The 20,546-nt window shown below is 39.4% G+C and overlaps 1 protein-coding gene across 2 annotated transcripts; it reads left to right on the top strand.

Annotated features, from left to right (window-relative positions):
• The first annotated feature begins 6,423 nt into the window (after positions 1-6,423).
• LOC150078844 (uncharacterized) lies at positions 6,424-17,743 on the top strand. 2 transcript variants are annotated; one of them, XM_090383607.1, is made up of 2 exons: positions 6,424-6,526; positions 17,260-17,743. In XM_090383607.1, the coding sequence occupies exons 1-2, from the start codon at positions 6,483-6,485 to the stop codon at positions 17,612-17,614; spliced, it is 399 nt and encodes a 132-aa protein (XP_090239733.1). In that variant the 5' UTR covers positions 6,424-6,482; the 3' UTR covers positions 17,615-17,743. The 2 variants fall into 2 exon arrangements, 1 of the variants encoding a protein (XP_090239733.1); XR_016547566.1 differs by lacking the exon at positions 6,424-6,526 and adding an exon at positions 16,216-16,357.
• The last annotated feature ends 2,803 nt before the right edge of the window (positions 17,744-20,546 follow it).

Genomic DNA, 20,546 nt, shown 5'->3' with positions numbered 1-20,546 from the left:
AATTAAAACGGAAAAAACGAAAAAATCGGCAACTTACCGGTCCATTAAAGTAAAATATAAATAAAGTAAAATATAAATAATTAAATAATCAATTTAACACAATTAAAAGAAGAACTGTCAGCTTCCTTCCTGAAGCTGACAATGCATTGTCAGCTTCAGGAAGGAAGATCGTTTTGAATATTTTCGTTATTCTTTTAATTGCGTTAATTTGAATTTTAATTGTTTTGAATTGATTTTGAATTGTGTTAAATTGATTATTTAATTATTTATATTTTACTTTATTTATATTTTACTTTAATGGACCGGTAAGTTGCCGATTTTTTCGTTTTTTCCGTTTTAATTTCTGGAGGGTATCATACGGAAGTGTTCCGCGTACTATATTGAGGTAAACTCCTCTTATTAATTTACTAATGATTATTATCAACGTAGAACATATTGAGTATTACAGCTCTGATTCATACTATCTAATATTTTTTAGTTGACTCATTAATTTTGGGGTGAAATAAAAATTAAACGTGAATGTAATTAGCGCATATGGACAGAAGGCACATTTCAGGAGGTACATTTCAGTGAAGTGCCTAACATGGACATGTCCCAGTGTCTCCCTGGAGAGAAACAGGCGGACACTGGCGTCCATACAGAGTTTCATTCTACTTTCCACGACCAGGGCGTGCTGCACAGTTAGTACCCCTGCCCTACAAGTTATAGTAGGATGTATGCCACTGCATCTTGAGATTGCACGTGGAGGACTATTTCAGCGGTTAAAGAAAGGAACACCAACTCAAATTCTGGGACTGGAACTGGATTTCGCCAATTACACCAAGCAGGAAAAGAGACACATTTCCAACCTCCTAAACCTATGGCAAGAAGAATGGAACAACACTGAGAAGGGAAGAATTACCAACAAGTTTTTACCCTCAGTCAATTTTACCTTCCCCAGGCCTCATTCCTGGTTTTCCCCAGGCTACAAGTCACCTTCTTGTTTACAGGACCCCGACCCTTTCAACAGAAGCTCACAGCCCTTGGGATTGAGAGTGATCCGAGATGCGACTGCGGTGAAGAGAAAACCTAGAATTCATGATATATGCTGTCCAGCCTACAATGACCCACACCTAAGACTACTCAGGGAAATACAAGGATCTCCACAGAACCAAGAACACATCCTTCTAGAGGATGAATCGGCATATGCTGCTCTCATACGCTTTGCCCAGACTGTGCTCATTATTAGACGGACCAGACGCCTCAATACTAGAATTGGAAGAGCACCACTCTAACCCCCTAGCGGGGTAGTAATATGCTAACCTCCTGAAGAGGTAGGATCATGCTAGCACTTCAAGTGCAGGATCTGCAGAGTTACTCTCTGCAAGACTAACCCCTAGCCAGAGCAGGATTCTGACACCCCTTGCAGGGTGCGGGAACACTGCTGGCATTCAATACAGTGCAGGATCGTCATACTGTGCGCAGGGCTATTGGCCCTCGCACAGGAGCACCTGCTTCTGTGACTTTCAACCCCTTCCCCAACCCCCATTTTTCCTAGATTGCTTGGTAGCCCGTTTTCCCTGTTGGTCCACCTTCTGACCACCTCCACCCTTATCATCCCGTGCACTCTCTTCTTTTATTATTATTTTTTTAAATTGGACTTTGTCCAGGAAGCTCAGGCGACCCTGGCGGAGTCCAGCCAGAGAATAATGAGTAGCCTGGCTTAGCTAGTGGTGGTGGCGGACAACGTAGGGTCCCACTACGGCCCTGTGGCCAAGTAGCCAGAGAAACAACAGAATCCAATACAATACTGTGCACAAACAACATTCCACACATACCACTGGCATTTACAGAGTTCTGTATACTACTGAAGAGTTGTGGTGATCACCAGTGGCGCCTTACTCTAAATATTATGCCACTAGATTCGGCCATTATGTTCTGGCTCTCCAAGTGATCTGACATCTTCCTGGTTATGTAGCTGGTCAGGATCTTATACATCGTTGGGATACAGGTGATTGGCCTGTATTTCAACAAGTTTCTTGTACCTTGGGTTTTAGCCTTCAGATATGTAATTCCTTGAGTAAGAAACTCTGGGACTGTCCATGTGTGCCTTATCATTAAAAAAAAAAAAAAAAAAAATTCAAACTACTATTTTTAGGCCACCTGAATAATTAAATTCACCTGACTTGCTGTATGTCTTATGTCTGTTAATTGCATATGTTCTATGGTCGATTTGTCTGTTTTGCTGGACTTTTTCGAAAAAACATTGCGATCTGGGGGAAAAAACCTTACTATCTACTATTATCTTACCTTACTACACTGTGCTGCCACTTTATTAAGTACACCTACCTAGTAGCGTGTTGAACCTCCTTTAGCCTTCAAAACAGCCTGAATTCGTCTAGGCATGGATTGAACAAGATACTGAAAACGTTGTGCAGGAGTGGAGTACCATGCAGACATGAGTGTGTCAGGCAGTTCCTTGAGATTCGACGGAGGTGTAGGCCTGCAGCGAACAGCCCTTTCCAGCTCATCCCAAAGATGTTCAATAGGATTGAGATTCAGGGACTGAGGGGGAGCCACTGCAGCAAAGAAAAGTCATTGTCATGTTCCTGGAACCATTCCACAGTGATTCAAGTTTGTGCAACGACACATTATCCTGCTGGAAGTAAACGTCTGACTGAAGATAAACTGTCAACGTGAACGGATGCACTTGGTCAGCAACGATGTTTAGGTACGGTAAGATGTGACATTCAGACGTGAATCTATGGGTATCAGTGAACCCAACGTGTGCCAAGAACACATTCCCCACACCATAACACTGCCCCATTACCCTTGCACAGTAGTCGTGAGACATGATGGGTCCACGGATTCACGTTGTTTTCGCCAAATTCTGAGCCTTCCATCAATATGATGCACCAGGAACTTCGACTTAGGTACAATTAGGTACCTAATTAGGTCTGCTGTGCACACAAATGGTTTGTCCCACAACGTTGCAAGTCACGTGACCGCAGTTGTGGATATAAGTGCAGTAGAACAACCTTTATAGTAACAGTTAAGCGTACAAACCGTAGCAAGAATGGGGGAACGGGTGATCTAACGGATGGTAGTAGGTGCAAGACGTGCTGAACGAAGCATCACTGAAACGGCAGTTCTCCTGAACTTTTCACTCACACAAATTTTCAAGGGTGTATCGAGAATGATTCAAAGAACAGAAAACATCCTCTCAACGGCACTCCTGTGGAAGAAAATCGCTTGTTGATGAGAGAGGTCAGAGGAATGTGGCTAGAATTGTGCAAGCAAACAGACGGGCCACAATGTCGTACATCACGTCAGAATACAACCCTGGTGCGCAGAACAAAATATCGCAACGAACCACTAGTCGCACTTTGTCGCGAATTATATGCTATACATTACAGCACAGTACATCGCCTACCTTTGTTATCAATGAAGAACAAGGGAGCACGCCTCCTGTGGCTACAGCAACACCAGCACTAGACTATCGAAGATTGGAAAACAGTTTCTCGGTCTGACGAGTCGAAGTTCCTGGTGCATCATGTTGATGGAAGACTCAGAATTTGGCAAAAACAACATGAATCCATGGACCCGTCATGTCTGACGACTACTGTGCAAGGTGGTGGGGGCAGTGTTATGGTGTGGGGAATGTTTTCTTTGTACACGTTGGATCCATTGATACCCACAGATTCACGTCTGAATGTCACATCTTACCGTAAGTGTAAATGTAAGTGTGTGTTGTTGTCATACGGCACCAGAGGTTTCCCCCCATCTCCGCGTTGCTTTCATTGTGGTGAACCAGTTCACTAGGAATTGCCAGAGATTTAAAAGTGTGTGGGAATTGTTCATGTGTGTAGTGTTCTGTACCATTGCTCATCTGGTCAATTAGCCGTTGTACCCCTATTGAGGACCAACGTTGTCCCACTTACGCCCCGTGGAGGCAGACCAGGAACCCAGTAGCTGTAGATTCACTCAGGCAGGACCTGCCTGAGTGAATTAATTTCCTTAATTTCCTGGGATTTCGGCGGCTAGGACCTAAAAATAAATTTAAAAAAAATAAATAATAAAAATAAATAAATAAAAAATCTGCGCTATCGTGGGGGTAATATCGCTTTGGTTTGCTAGGCCGAGTTTTGCGCGTAAGGTAATTTTATCATATTAAGAATTTGATGTGTGGGGCTTTCGCTATGATGAAGGTAGAGATGGGAGGGAGACCGAAGATTGGGGGAAAAGACAGAAATATGGGGTCAACAGAGTAGATTAGCCCCAGTTTTCAGTGGGACATGCCCATGCCCCACCAGAGTAGAAGTTTGGGGGTGGAGGAGAGGGAACATAAAACGTCCCCTCCCCCAAAGGAAGTGGGAATAATAGGTGAAGAGGGCTAGGGTGCCCTCTTCAGATCGCCATCAGGCTCGTTGCTGACCAAGTGCATCCGTTCATGTTGACAGTTTATCCTCAGTTAGATGGTTATTTCCAGCATGATAATGCGCTGGTGCACAAAGTCTGAATCACTATGGAATGGTTCCAGGAACATGACAATAACTTTTCTTTGCTGCAGTGGCCCACTCAGTCTCGGATCTCAATCCTATTGAACATCTTTGGGATGAGCTGGAAAGGGCTGTTCGCTGCAGGCCTACACCTCCGTCGAATCTCAAGGAACTGCGTGATACACGTATGTCTACATGGTACTCCATTCCTGACAAGGTTTTCAGCGTCTTGTTCAATACATGCCTAGACGAATTCAGGCTGTTTTGAAGGCTAAAGGAGGCTCAACACGCTACTAGGTAGGTGTACCTAATAAAGTGGCAGCACCGTGTATATATACCATTTCTATTTCTTCTCAATTGCACTTACAGAGCCTTGACCTCTGTAAGTGTGTCAAGATGTAAGTTGATACTGGCCGCCTTGAATGGCCAGTATTTGCGTTGGCTTCACCACAAGACGTTTACAAGCGGCTAATGGGGGAAACCCTGGGGTCGGCTAATTTTAACATATGAATATGAAAATATATAAAAAATTTATTATTATTATTATTATTATATCGGTGTCCCATCGAAACTTGGCCTTCAGTGGGCTCCCACACACGGGTAATTCCCATTTCTCCCTTACCACCTCTTCTTTCCGGTGGAGGATGCCTTCTTTCCTCATCCGCCCTCTTTTGCCTACTTGGACTCCACCACTTGTACTATCTCCCCCCCCTTTTTGTTGTTGTTGTTATTATTTGGTTTTTAGGAGCATTAGCAACTAAGGCCATATTGCTCCGGGATATGTGGTGGTCATTCCCTGACCTTTCCACATACTCCGTATTTGGTGGTGACGGGCTCGAACCCCGGTCTAATCAAGAAGCATGTGGTACGCACTGCTGCTCCTTCCCACCTGGCTACGGAGGCGCCCCCCCCCTTTTTATCTTGGTCTCCGTCCAGAAAGCTCAGGCGACTCTGGCGGAGTATGATAGGCAGCCTGGCTCAACTCCCAGTGGTGGTGGCGGGCAACGTAGTTCCCACTAGGGCCCTTCGGCCAAGCAGCAAGAGACACACAACAGAACAAAATACAACACTGCATAAACTAGATACTAAATTTTTTTTCTGACTTTTGCAGTAGCCCTGCAATCCAACACAGAGTACATATGGAGCAGATGTGGGAAACCACCGTGGCGCCTGACCCTAAATACTATACCACTATGTCCCATCGAAACGATTTATTCTTAATTAATTCCGAAACGGTTATTCTTCATGCGGGTGTTTTGGTGTCATATTTCGAAGTGTATAGATAGCAGAATTTCGGAAACCTCTTTTTATAGCTTCAAACATTCAACAGTCATTTTGCTGCTATCACAGAGAGTTAAACGAGTATTGCATCACAAATAAATGGCACTTTCCATATGAGAATTGCTGTTTATAGTATATAATTTAATTATACAGTATATCTATATATATATATAATAACAGTAGTATAAATAATATTAAATACATAGCATAAATATAGTAATATAAATAGTATAAATATAATAATATAAATAATATAAATAATATAATACAAATAGTATAAATATATAAATAGTACATAATATTTGTATATAATTTAAGTTTAATTCAGAAATAAAGTAAAAAAAAAGTAAAGTGCAGCCATTATCAACCCACTGCAGGATGGAAGCCTCCTCAACAATTCATGCTGAGGGAAATGGACCATAATCTGCCACGCTGGTCCAGTGCGGGTTGGCAGATCGACCGTATTCAGCAGTCAGGGGCTTGAACCCCAGTCTACTCAAAGAGCGTGTGCTACTGCACTCCCGCTCCTGCCCACTCGGCTACGGAATTCAGAAATAAGTCACTACAATTCCGATAGATGGCAGGACTATCTCAGGATCAGTAGACTGGACTTGTTTTGTTGTTTGTTTAATATTTTTTTCATTGGTATTAATTGCTGACACATGCAGTAGAGAAGTCAGTTCGCCTTACTTCACGGAAACCCCGACGAAATGAGAGAATAACATGATATACGTAGATAACTGGGCAGGTATTCAAATTTTAAAAAAGTAAGTAAAATTTTATGCATAGCCGTCATATATTCTTCATTATTACCAATATGTGTAAACAGGAAGTTCCTTTAACAGGTAACTTCCTTTTTAAGAGAAATGCGATTCGGTGATTATGGAATATAACGGTATACGATGCATGCCTAAAGTATTTAGCAGCTATTACGGAGATGCTTCTTTTTTTGTTATTTACTTTTAACATTGTAGTTTCGAATACTGTACTATTAATCGTCGCGAAAATCTCTCCAGGCAGTTTTATTTGCCAAATAGTAAATGATATAACGTTATAGCCTACTACAGTATTTTCCTTGTTTACTAACTGATGGGAATCTCTGTTGTCGGTGCAGTATTGTCATTAATTAATACGCCGTGACAACGATTAAGTGGTGAGCATCAAACCAGGACAGCAAGCCAGTTGTTGTGTCAATTTTAAGTTGCATACACTGGAACACCGCCAGTAATCTGCTATCTCTCCTTCACAGAATACAACTCTGTCCTTTCAAGTTTTATTCCATTGCGGTTTTTTTTTTTTTTTTTCCTCTTTGATTTCTAAGGCAGACGTTAAAAGATTCAGGCAATGCACTTTTATATTATGCTAATCTGAGGAGGAAAATGCATGTTATTATGGCAGTTGTAAGAATAATTTTACAGATTTTTTCTATTCAAGATATGTCATTTACTTCTATTTGTGAAATAAATTTTACTTAGATGGATTTAGATTTCTGGTTTTACGATATATTACCGAAATCAAATATACAGTGTAAACTGTGGCAAATAATGATAATTATGAGTATATAATTATATATACTCATAATTAATGATAAGCGTTCTGCCATAAAGCAAGTCCGCAGCCCTGGGGATTTTATACAGGCTTATGCAGTAGTATCTCATTACCTTTTCAGCCTGTATGTCCTAACTCGAAAATAGTTTCGTGTGTTCAAGGCCAGTTTGTTCGTTTGCAGGATCGGAAAAAGAGCTCAAAGAGAAAAACCTTGCGCCTGTGCTTAAAACCGGATAATTCAAACGAGTTGGCCAGAAATTTCTTCTTTAGGACGGTATGTGAGTCGATTATACAGGGTGATTCAGGAGGAATAGTAAATATTTTGGGAGGTTATAGTATCGATTATTCTTAGTAAAAAGGTTCATATAAACATGTGTCCAATTCTCAATGGATACAGAGATACAGCTATTTGAAACTGGTGCGCACAGCTCCCTGAATCAGATGTGACCAAGAACCAGTTATAACCTGACGCTGTTTGGTGTTAGAAGTGTTGTTAAGAATGCCGCACATCTTTACACATGCTGAATATGACGATATGGTGTTTGTCTACGGTTCTTGTGGTGGAAGTGCTACTGCTGCTTGTAGAAAATACCGTCGACGGTTTCCTAACCGCAGAATACCGGATTCAAGAGCGTTTACACCAAATTGTGTATTTCTTCTGAACGTGTAAATTAACAAAAATGTGGATGAAATAGAACACATTGTTCAGTCGGTCCTACTACTAGCACACGAAGAATTTCTATGCGTATCGGTGTTCCACAGACAAGAGTAGGGAGAAAATTATGTGAGCACGGCTTGTATCTATTTCACATACAGCGGGTGCAACACCTTCAACCAGGAGACGACGCTCAGCGATTGGAATTCTGCTGGTGGGTAAATGCTAATCGCCGATTAATTTCATTAATACTGTTAAGCGATGAAGCTACTTTCACCCGTGACGGTATCAACAACACCCATAACTCTGATAGGTGGTAAGAAGAAAATCCACATGCCACTGTAGAAACAAATTTTCAACTTGGCTTCTCTGTAAAAGTGTGGTACGGTTTCATCGACAATCAGTTGATTGGGCCTGTTGTGTTACAAAATCGTCTTACAGGGTCCATTTACCTAGAATTTCTACAAAACGAACTTCCACTACTATTGGAAGATGTTCCCTTAGCTAAAAGGATTAGTATGTACTGTCAGCATGACGGATCCCTGCACATTATACCCGTCTGGTGATATAATATCTAAATCAAACTTTCCCCGAACGATGGATCGGCCGCAGTCGGTGGTCCCGTTCATTGGCCACACTCCAGACCTCACTCCGTTAGATTTTTGTTTGTGCGGATGGACAAAGAAAAGCGCAGTATACAAAGAAAAGGTGAATACAAGAGACGAATTGCTCGCTGGCATTTTGGATACTGCTGCCCTCATAAAGTAACGCCAAGACGACCTCGGGAAAACAACACGTGATATTACCACAAGAGTTGCAAAGTGCATTGAGGTTGGCGTTGGGATTTTCAACAAACATTTATTGTGAACTGTAAAAATTTTTTTGAATGATACAAACAATAAGTCATTTTTCGTTCTTCAATACCTCTCATAATGGCTTTGTGAGCGCCAGTTTCAAACAGCTGTATCTCCGTATCCATTGAGAATTGGACACATGTTTACATGAACGTTTTTACTCAGAATAATCGATACTATAACCTCCAAAAATATTTACTGTTCCTCTTGAATCGCCGTGTATATATACATAATTATACGATAAAAAATGATTTCCGATTATTATGTATAATCATAAACAAACCACAATTCCTGTGTTTCTATACGAATCTAAGGATATTGTATATACAGTAGAAATATTAATGCCCCATGCATGAGTTCATAACCATAAGTGTATATTAAGCTTGTAAAAGTATGTGTTCAGGGGTTGATTTGCATGTTGTACGGCTGAAAAAAACCTAGAATACCTCACGGAAAACCCTACACCCACCGCCTGAGATTGGCTAACTACAATCTCCAGTGAAGATGATCTTAGAAATTCCTCCATTCGTCCGCAGGAATCGAACTCAGAGTTCACCAAACGCATAACTGACGTAGCCCAGTGGTCAGGAGCGAGAGTGCATTGTACGCGTTCCTTGAGTGGACCGGGGTTCAAGCCCGTGACTACTAAATACGATAAATATTTGTATTGACGATTTATTGTAAACTCTACTGACTTGGTTGTCGTGCCGGAGTATAAACAGAAAATTTTTAACAAATAATGTTGTATCAACTAGGCTGCAACGGAGGCTCTGGGCTTATAGATATATACAGGGTGTTTCAGTTAAACGTTTCAGAACTTCTAAGAGGGGTAGGGTACATCCTGACAACTCGAAATCATATAGCAATGTGGGGTCGGAAATGCTTTCCTGAAGCGGTGTTGTACACAGAAGCACCATAAAGAAAAGAGACCGTAAGTGAGAAATCGTTTTAATAATACATGAAAAGAAGCAAAAGGTACATGGATTAAAGTAAGTGTTCGAAGTTTCTTCCACGTGCTACAATGCACGCCTCACATCTCCGACGCATGGACATCCGAACATTCTGGAATACTCCAGGCGAATTTCGAATTTCTTCAGCAGCTACTGCGATTCTTGCAACCAGCTCCTCAGCATTGTCAACAGGGGTGTCATAAACTAGCGATTTCATATGACCCCAGAAATAAAAATCAAGACATGATAGGTCGGGTGACCGAGCAGGCCAACGCACGGGACCACCACGTCCGATCCACTGTTGACCAAATGTGGCATCCAGGTAGTTACGAACATCTCCGCTATAATGGGCAGGGGCTCCATCGTGTTGGAACCACATTGTCTGTTGCGTCGATGCAGAAATCTGTTCATCTCTCAAAAGTTGTGGCAATACTTGCTGCAGAAAGATCAAGTAGATAGGTCCGGTTAGACGACACGGTAACAGGTAAGGTCCGATGAGGTGATCTCCCATAATACCGGCCCATACATTGACCGAAAATCGAATCTGTGCTGCACGACGTCGTATTGCATGCGGGTTCTCGACCGCCCAGATATGGTCGTTATGCGTGTTGAAAATTCCTTCCCTTGTGAAGGATGCCTCATCGGAAAACAACACTTCAGCAGGAAAAAGGGGATTTGTAGCACATTTTCCAAGGTACCACTGTGCGAAAGCAATACGAGGTGCATAATCCTCAGGTTGCTGTGTCTGGACACGCTGCACGTGAAACGGATGCATGTCTTGTTCTCGGAGAATCCTCCAGACGCTGCAATGGGAAACCCCGACTGCGTTTGCTAGACTTCGTGTACTCGTTCTTGGATTCCCCTGTACATGCTGCAGCACATTCTGTTCGACGGCTGGAGTCCGTGCTGTTCTTACCCTGTCCCTGTCAGCTCTTTCAAATGAACCTCTCTCAGCTAACCTCTGGTGCAGTCTTGCAAAGAAATTATGACTGGGAATACGCCTCGTCGGATATCGTTCCGCGTACAAACGCTGTGCGGCTGGCCCATTACAATTTGCAGCCCCGTACGCCAAATGCATATCGGCTAACTCTGCGTTCGTGTAATCATCCATCCTACTAACTTGGCGTTCTTGTTCAAGAAATTCGAAATTCGCCTGGAGTATTCCAGAATGTTCGGATGTCCATGCGTCGGAGATGTGAGGCGTGCATTGTAGCCCGTGGAAGAAACTTCGAACACTTACTTTAATCCATGTACCTTTTGCTTCTTTTCATGTATTATTAAAACGATTTCTCACTTACGGTCTCTTTTCTTTATGGTGCTTCTGTGTACAACACCGCTTCAGGAAAGCATTTCCGACCCCACATTGCTATATGATTTCGAGTTGGCAGGATGTACCCTACCCCTCTTAGAAGTTCTGAAACGTTTAACTGAAACACCCTGTATATGACGAAATCTGTGCATGTTCTAACCGTTCTATTCAGATTCGGAACGCTGGATAGAACACATCATGTCAGCCAGAATAATTGCTTCTTCTTTTTTTATTTTCATGGTTACTGTGATAACTGGATAGCTAGTTATCGCGTATGTATCGTTTTATCAAAAGTAGTGGAACGCAATTTACCGGGTTCTATAACAGGAGACATTATACCAAACTCCTGAGCCATAAAATTAAGTATACATACAAGATGTGATTAGAAAGTTCGACGACTTTGCATCTTGAAACTGGGGCGCCGTAGCGACTGGTTGCAACATGTTCGATGACTCATCTGGACAGAACAACGCATGAATCATCCGTTTATCTGCCGTCACTTTGGTATATAAGTATTGACAATAACACAAATATAGAAAAGATAATTGCTAGTTATCGTCAGTATACATCAGATATGGAAGTAAAATGAAATTGGCATTAGTAGAGGCATATGATACAAGAAAGCAAGTTTATACAGCATCAGCCAAAAAAAAAAAAATTCCTATTTCACCCATCCATTCGGTCCAAAGGTTTGTCCACTTCTTCCTTGAATTTATTTAAACTATCAACTTCCACAACAACAGATGGAAGTTTGTTCCAGCAATCAACCACCCGCTGGCTAAAGGCAAATTTCCGCACATCTATTCTATAACTGTCTTTCCTCAATTTCAGTTTATGCCCCTTCAGGTTTGCAATCTGAGAAAGAGGAAGAATCCCATCAGAATTAAGCCTGCTCAATCCATTCAAGGCGTTATACATCTCAACCAGATCACCTCGCAGGTGTTAGTCTCCAGACGCTGCAATTTGCATAATTTAAGCCATTCTTCTTAAGAGCAGCCCTTTGTTCCCCTCACTAGTCTTGTTGCTCTTCCCTGTACTCGTTCTACCAAACTCTACATCCTTCCGAAAATGAGGCTTCCAGACCTGTACGCAGTACTCATGGTATGGCCTGACCATTGCCTTATACAAGGGGATAATCACCTCCTTATCCCTGCTAGCAAAATTTCTTTATACCATTGACAAGACCCCATGACGTACTCTGGCAACCTGCCTGCAATGCTCAGAAAACTTCATATCTGACTGCACACTTATCTCCAGGTTTCTTTAATTCTCCACTACTCTGAGTGTAACACCATCCAATTGGTACATTTCTCTGGGATTACTGCTACCCATATGCAGTACTCTGCATTTGTCAATGTTTAACTGCCACTTCTCAGCCAATCTGCCCAACTTTTCCAGATCCTGTTGCAGCATCAACATACTGTCATTACTGTTATTAACAACCCTGCCAACCTTTATATCATCTGCAAACTTTGGCATTAAGCTTGATATAACTTCATCAATATCATTGATAAATATACAAAACAACAATGGGCCCAATGCCGAACCCTGGGAACACCACTAATAACATTAGTCCACGAAGAGCAGTGTCCATTGATTACCACTCTCTGTCTTCTCCCACTCAACCATCCTGTTATCCATTGTAGCAACTTGTCCTTGATGCCATACTGCTCCAATTTGTACAGTAGACTTCCATGTAGAACAGTATCAAAAGCTTTCCCGAAATACAAGTATATGATTTCAAAATTATTTTTTGCATCCAGTTTCTTAGTGACCACGTCATAGTATCTAATCAAATTGGTCAGAGAAGACTTCCCCTTAACAAATCCATGCTGTGTCTGAATTATTACTGCAGTCTTGTCTAGATGATCCTGCAATGCTTCTTTAACCAGTGACTCCATTATTTCCCTGGAACAGAAGTCAAACTAACAGGTCTGTAATTACTGGTGTCACCCTCTGATCCCCCTTTGTGAATTAGAGATACATCTGGCCTTCTCCTCCTTGAATAACTCCTCATGTGTGAACGTTGATGCAAAATACTCATTTAGTTTGGCAGCTATCTGAGAATGATCGTCTACAATCGAACCATCGATATCAAGTGGACCAATGTGATTCATCCCCTTCCTTTTAGAGTTTATATAAGTAAAGAAATATTTGCTGTTTTTCTTTGCATCTTTTGCCAAAGATTTTTCATACTCGGCCTTCGCTTGCCTAACAGCCTTTGTGACTTTATTACAGACTAGCTTATATCTACCATAGGCTTCTGTGTCCCTGATAATTTATATGCATCCCATGCATTTTTCTTCTCTTCCAGGAGTCTAATTAGTTCATCTGACATCCATTTGGGCCTAAACCTAGAACGGTATTTCTTAGTTGGAACAAAAAGCCTCCAAGATTACTTTGCTTCCAAGATTAGCGGAAACCTGGGCATTGAATAGGCGAGCGAAAAACAAATTGCTCTCCACAGAAATGTATTTATGGAGACGCTCAGACGCTCAACTTCTAGAAGAGACAGAAAACGGAATGAAGACATAAGGAAAAAATATGGAAGTGAAAAAGACTATTATTGACACCATCAAAGAAAAGCGTATAACATGGTATGGACATGTAAAACGGATGCAAGAAAACAGATGTACAAAGGCTATCCTGGAATGGATACCTCCTGGAAGAAGGAGAAGAGGAAGACCTAGGAGGACATGAATGGATGGAGTACGGGAATGCATGACAGCCCGAGGCTTAACCGACCAAGACACCCAGAACCGCACTTTATGGCGGGGAAAAATTCCTAACAAGAAATAACTTGTCGGCTAAGGAAACCCATTGTAAATGGAAACACACCTCGAAGAAGAACATCATCATTTGGTGCCACTGTATAGAATACAAAAGAATCCACTGTATAGAATACAAAATACAAAAGTATCGCAATTTGTTTTGAAACTTTCAACATAAGATGATACTTGTTACAGTTCTTACATCATACAAGTAAGTTATAAAATATATTAGGGAAGAATATAGTATGAGAAGTGAATACCAATTGTTCTCGATGATGTTAGGTGTCCCACCTAGATATATAGGATCTTCTATTGCAGCAGGCATCTATTCTTCGAAAAATGAAAGCCCACAAAGATGCTAAAAAAATCTAATAATAATGAGTTTTTTGTCCTATACCTGTTAAGCTATAAGAGAGCGTAAGGTCGATTTGGAAAAAGTGGAAAACTAAGATTATTTCAAATATTACTACAACTAACTTAAACAACACAGTTTTCTCTTAATTGCTTAAAATGAAACGTTTTCAAGGTTATTTACAGAATATACTGTTTGACTGCAACATTATCACTTATAGAAAACAGTTTTAAGTAGATTACGAGAAATAACTGCATAGGATCTTCGGGGTTGTTAGAATAAACGAAGCCAAGGCGATGATTTATTGTATGATACATCCTAGGCTGCACAGACAGTCCTAGGTAGGGCTAAGCCTACCCCCTATGATCAAAAGAATGCTATCTTTTACTGCTACTGATGATTTCTCAGAACACTGCCTTAGCCTCCATTTAACTGATTTAGCCCGCGTCAGAAAATCCTGGACTGCTCCTGGTGACCTACAATTAGATTACATTTGCAGCAACAATTACATGAATTTCTTCAAGGCGCACAAACCAGCGATTATTAAATGCATTATTTCAAAATGTATTATAAAAAGAAAGAAAGATGGAAGATTATAAAACGTCTTTTGAGTCTGCGATTTATTATACATAGACAACTGCGACCATCTTGCGTTTGGATGCTACTACAGTTATTTACAATCACTCAATTCATTAATTAAACAATTACCAGAAATTAAGTTAAAATTAACTAATCATCACAGAAGACTTATGTTGGTTTAGGATCTGAAGTCTCTCCCTAAAGTTTATAAAGCACATCATAAAGCAATGCAGGACCCAGCATACACTAATACATTTAGTAATTGGGTATGCAGCTGGAGCCCAGAATTTTAGCTCTTATTACGTATTGCAAGATACATCTTGTATGCTGAATATTCTTCTTGAGTATCAGAATTTTTTTTAATACTTTCCAGAAATTTTTTCACATAGTTTTTAAATATCCTCTATGTTCATTTGTTTCTATAAGGTGTTGATGACCCATTAGTCCTTTTGAGATTTTCTGCAGCCCCCCCCCCCCCCGGCCAAAAAAAAAAAAAAAAAAACTATCAAACGTGACTGACTTCATGGTTTAGGTTTTCCCCGGGTCTGATTCAAGACGATGTTTTGTTTCATGTACAATTTCGGTGTGTATAAGTTAACCAGTATCTACAGGCTAATTATATATTTTAAACACAAGATTGCATCAATGTATGTATTTTTCATAAAAGTACTGCTATGTTGAGGTTAATTTATAGCGTATTTTACATTATATATAGTTTGTATTTTTCAATTGTATTTCTTTACGTAGCTATCCTCCTTTTAACGTGCGCTGTCAATTTTATATACGTATTTTACATACATATTTTATGAGTGGCAAATGCATTCAATGTATTGCTTTAAGATAAAAATTTAAAACGCAATTTTTATAATAGAATTTATGTTCATTTTTTACCTCCGTTATATCGCTGTTAAGTTACAGCCCACGTGTTTTAGGAAATTCCCTTAGCGCTTTCCAAAATAGATGGTATAACGGATTTCCTTTTACTTTTATCTGGTTTATTTTTATCTTATTCATTTTAGGCATCAGATCTTTGCTGAAGAATCCTTAATCCTTCGTTTTGTTCTTGATTTTCAATAATAAACCTTGCGCAAGAATAGAATATATTTCGTACCATTTAGTTCGTGTCAAGGCTGTCCATTGTATGAAATCCAAGAACATTTCGCTGTTCATTTTCCAAGTTTCCCACTCTTGTGCAATCATGTACACCAGGTGACGCAACTAGTCAACCACAAATAGGAGTTGCTCTCTTTCCGCTCCATGTACATGTTTTACTACACGGTAAGTTGTGCTAAGACACGTCATAATGACGTATCCAGGAAGGGCAATCCCTTTCGTGCAATCGGCGTTTGGATAAAAAACTTCGCCGAGTTTTGTAACTTCGTTTTATTGCTCAAATATTCCAATCGAATAACATCTGGTGTTCCATTACCTAGAATCATTAAGTGACGACGAAACGTCCAATAAAATTAGAGCACTGAAAAGAATACATACAGTCTTAGGACAAGCATACCGAACGCATTCAGTTGTTCCAAAGTAATACGGATTATCATCAGATTAAAAACAGCTGCCTTAGAAATCAGGTAAATATTTTAAAACTCTATATGGAATATATTAATAGGTATTAATTTATACCGTTATTTGTAATTTCCTCGCTAAGGTTACTTCCCTTTCTTTCTTTTTTTTTTTGCGAAAATGTCCCTAAATATTAATATATATAAACAGTTGGTAATAAATGTGTGTATATATGCATGTAGTGCGCACACAGTATGTAGTTGTATATCTGGCCGTTGCAAGTGCTAGATTGACAAACATTTTTATTTAATCAGAAAATATTTTCTTTGTCCGTGAGTTTAGGTCATGTATTTTGTTAAAAATTTAAACTTCATTATATAAGTAATGTTTGCGATACTTTGGTTTCGTATTTTACTCGTATTTTGAAGGAAATCCGTTTGAAGATTGCATATTTGCTTACGAAAGGAAAGCAGCAGACGAACAAAGTTTTTTTTTTCATCCCCCCCCCTTACGTTTAGTATAAACAGCTTCTAGACTAAACGGGCTTCCACAGGATGGGCACGCTAAGAGTGCAATCCATCACTGCAAGTCAAAGAGAAGTATTTTTCCGAGATAACCATAGTCTATGCAAGGACGTTGACTCCTATACGATTACAGAAAGGTCTCCAGTGCCCTACTTTGCGCTAGAGAAAATTTTATTCGTGGGAAAGTTCCTTCCTTTACGAAGGTGGCGAATATCATATAATGAAGTTTTTGTCCAAGAAAAAGTAATCATTTACACTATTAGAATTTAAACTGTTAATGTATACTGTAAATCTTGACACAGTTCTTAACTATGTAAATCGAGTTACCAGAGGGATTAGGTAAGCCTAATGTATAAATCATTGTTACTTACTAGATTTAGACTTTTAAAAGCTTTACATGAAAATATCATAAATCATATGACAACTTTTTTTTTTTTCTTTTGCAGAATAACCCTACTGCACACAATGGACGCAACATACTTAGAGAAAATGATGTCTTTAAATATCGAGGATTACATTCGATCCAAGCGACGCCACAGCATGTCTCGTGTAGCGTTTGTGACAGAAGAGGAAACCTTTGGATTAACAGAAATCCTCACAACCGACGTAGGAAATAGTGTACTCCGACAGTTTATATGGCCTGTATTATCTCTGTCTTTCATACTGTTTGGAATGTCGTTGAGTCTAGCCGCAAGCCAGAACACAGAAGTGCTTTCGTGGATGGAAGGAGCAGGACTTTTAGTGTCAATAATGATATCGGTAGTGCTGTTGTGTGTGGAAATGGGAGGTGACATGTTTTGATTGATTCTTCACATGGAAAAAAAGACACCATAAATAAGAACTTGTACCGCCTGTGATATTTATACATACAAAAAGTTATATGTTTATAAAAAACACTGTTTTGAAATCAACCAATCCAGATGTTAGAGAGCAGACACAAAGTTCTGCCTCTTAAAAGTGACGGTGACTTTTGCTCAATTTAAAAAATCAAACTAGTTGAAAGGCATGTAATTTGTTCTCGAGTTCATTTATTTGCCTAGGATTCATATGGCTCCATTTTTCAAAAGCTGCCAAGCAGCTAATGTAAATATTTGATATTTATTTTTACCAGCTGCTTTCTAAAAGCTAATTTAAAACGATATAAATATTTCTATCGTTATTCGTTTGTACCTGCCTGTCTCGTTTGTGTGTGTGTGTGTGTGTGTGTGTGTGTGCGTGCGTGCGTTGAAGAGCGCTATTTCATGGCACGTGCCTTCAACTGAAAAACTAGTCCAGTTACATATTTATCGCAATTCGCAATTTTGTAACAAAATTACGATAGCTAATAGGCATTTTATGTTTAATTCATTATTTAAAAATATTTATTAAGTCAATCGTTATGTCTCATTATTAATTAACCAAATATCAAGTTGTAAATATATCATAAATTATTAAGATCATTTTATTTTTCTGTGTGCTTACCGATACTGAGCATTCTAGAATAAAACATTCCAGCTATATTTCTGAAAAAAGTTTATTGTGCGTAATTTCGCATTTATTTATTTAATGGAAATAAAATCGTATTTGATTTGCTTTTGTTGTCTTTTATTTAATATTCTGATATTACACGGTTAACAATTTTTTTTCTAATTATTATTTCATCAGAATTTTCGTATGACAGCTAAAACTCTTACATTTTTTCATAAGATTAACTGACAATATACATAAAAAGAGAATTGAAAGTGCTAATATATATGTAAAAGCTGCCATAATTTATTTACGATATATTTTTTCTTATGCAAAGAGTGTTTGTATAAATTTCTCTGAAATTTAAAATTGAGCTGGACTTGCATAATATGCCGCACAGGTTTGTCACAGGAGGCGGAAATTATTATTTTTTAAATTAATTAATTTTATTTATTTATTACATTTTTTTTTGTCTAAAATGAAACTTCTGTTCGTACGTAAAAACAATGGGTAATTTTCTCAACCCAATTTAAGTTGCATTTTGTAAGAACACTATGCATTGAAAAATAAAGTCATTCAGTTTTTAATATTTATTAAAGCATTTTTCTATTTATTAAACAGATATGTAAAATATTTAAGTTTTACAAAGTGTTACAATTTGAAATATTCATTTCTCAAGATTTTGTAAATACGTTATTTTGTATATCAAATCCACAGTAATTCCTGAAATAAAAACAAGTTGTTTGATTGAAGATTTGTTTTCATTAACATACATAATATTTTTACTTAATTGAAAAACATTACGGACCTACATCAAATTTCTTTACGACCTGGAGTGCCCTTCCATTGAGGGGAATAATAATAAATAAATAAACCCTTAAAAAGGACGACAGCTGTTTTAACTTCAAAGTTGAAATTCCGAAGTTAAGTTAAAACAGCCGTTAAAGAATGGTTTTGTCAACGTCTGAAATAATTTTTTAAAGATTTCATATTTTAATGAAGCAACGAGATGCATGTGCAAATACTAAAGGCGATTTTTTTTAAAAAAATTTCGGAAACTTTTTTTTTTAAATCTTAAATATGTTTATTATTATATTATTCAACAATCTGTAAATATGATCAGCTGAATAGACGAGATCAAAAATTTCTAACATTTTGTGAATGTTTACCTACGTTTTATAGGTTTCTAGTTTATTCGTAGCCACTTGAAAGGTACATGAACCCACCCTCCATTCAGTACTGCCAACTACTATAGAATAGCATCTTTAATTGATAGACATACAATTAGTCCCGTCACGGCATGGTGGTGCCAGGGGTTAACAAAACATATTTACAAAAGAGATACAGGTGAGAAAAAAAGATAAATCAGATTATTAACAAAGCACAGTTTTATATTTTCAGTTCGACGAGGATACCCTTCCTGTATTTTTTATTATTGACCACTTCTTGGAGGTCCCCGTCGATGGCTTGCAGTGAGGGCAGCATTTGCTTTGGCAGGAATCTGTCAGTTAGTACTAGCCGGTTACGGTTTGCTAGCAGCTGTGCTGAAGACCGGAGATAAGGGGGAGGAATGCGCCAAGAGCAGTGATCCCAGAAGTTCGGCTCTGTAATTTTACCGGTGGCCATCTTGATGGTGAACAGCAGCCTTCTTTCTGCGATGTAGGACCGGAGCCTGCGTAGTTGAAGAGCTTCTGCTAACTGCGTTGATCTGAGAGCTGGGGGAAGGTGGAGTTTGCTGTTGGCCCATTTTAGAAGCCAGAATTCGGCAGAGAATATTCTTTTGATGTTGGATTCGGCGGCCGAGGCCCATATCTCTGAAGCATACAGTATTGTCGGGTAAAGGATTGATACGATGTATCTTTTTACCAGTTGTGGGTCGGTGGTGTGGAGCAGCTGTTGTTTGGCGACCCAGCGTAGTGAATTCAGCCTCGACTGTATGAGGTTTATGTGATCGTTGAAAGATAGTTTGGAGTCGAAAACGACCCCCAGATCTTTGTGTGTTTGAACACTTGGAACTGAGGAGCCGTTAAGCACAGGCTCCAACGTTGTTGGGCTGCCCTTTAGAGAGTAAGTTATTTGTGCTGATTTTAGGGGGTTGATTTGGAGGTTGAAGGTATTGAGGTAGTCAGCCATGTCCTGCAGTTTGCTAGTGATTTGCTGAGTGATTTCGGCTGCCGAGTTGGATGGCGATATTCTAGTAAGGAGCTTGACATCGTCAGCATATGTGATCCAATTGCACTTATTGGTCACAAATGGCACCATGATTGCTGAGAAGAGAATGCCAGAC

Source organism: Mastigoproctus giganteus, chromosome 10, assembly GCF_048544385.1.
Source record: "Mastigoproctus giganteus isolate SK-2022 chromosome 10, ASM4854438v1, whole genome shotgun sequence".
Classification (NCBI taxonomy): Eukaryota; Metazoa; Arthropoda; class Arachnida; order Uropygi; family Thelyphonidae; genus Mastigoproctus; species Mastigoproctus giganteus.
This window is presented reverse-complemented; position numbering and strand designations above follow the sequence as displayed.

What these genes read in the sequence shown, in the direction of transcription:
- LOC150078844 (XM_090383607.1), top strand. Translation starts at nt 6,483, where the DNA reads ATGATATACGTAGATAACTGGGCAGGTATTCAAATTTTAAAAAA. An exon ending in GGTATTCAAATTTTAAAAAA is followed by an intron (nt 6,527 to 17,259) that starts GTAAGTAAAATT and finishes TTTCTTTTGCAG; the next exon opens with AATAACCCTACTGCACACAA.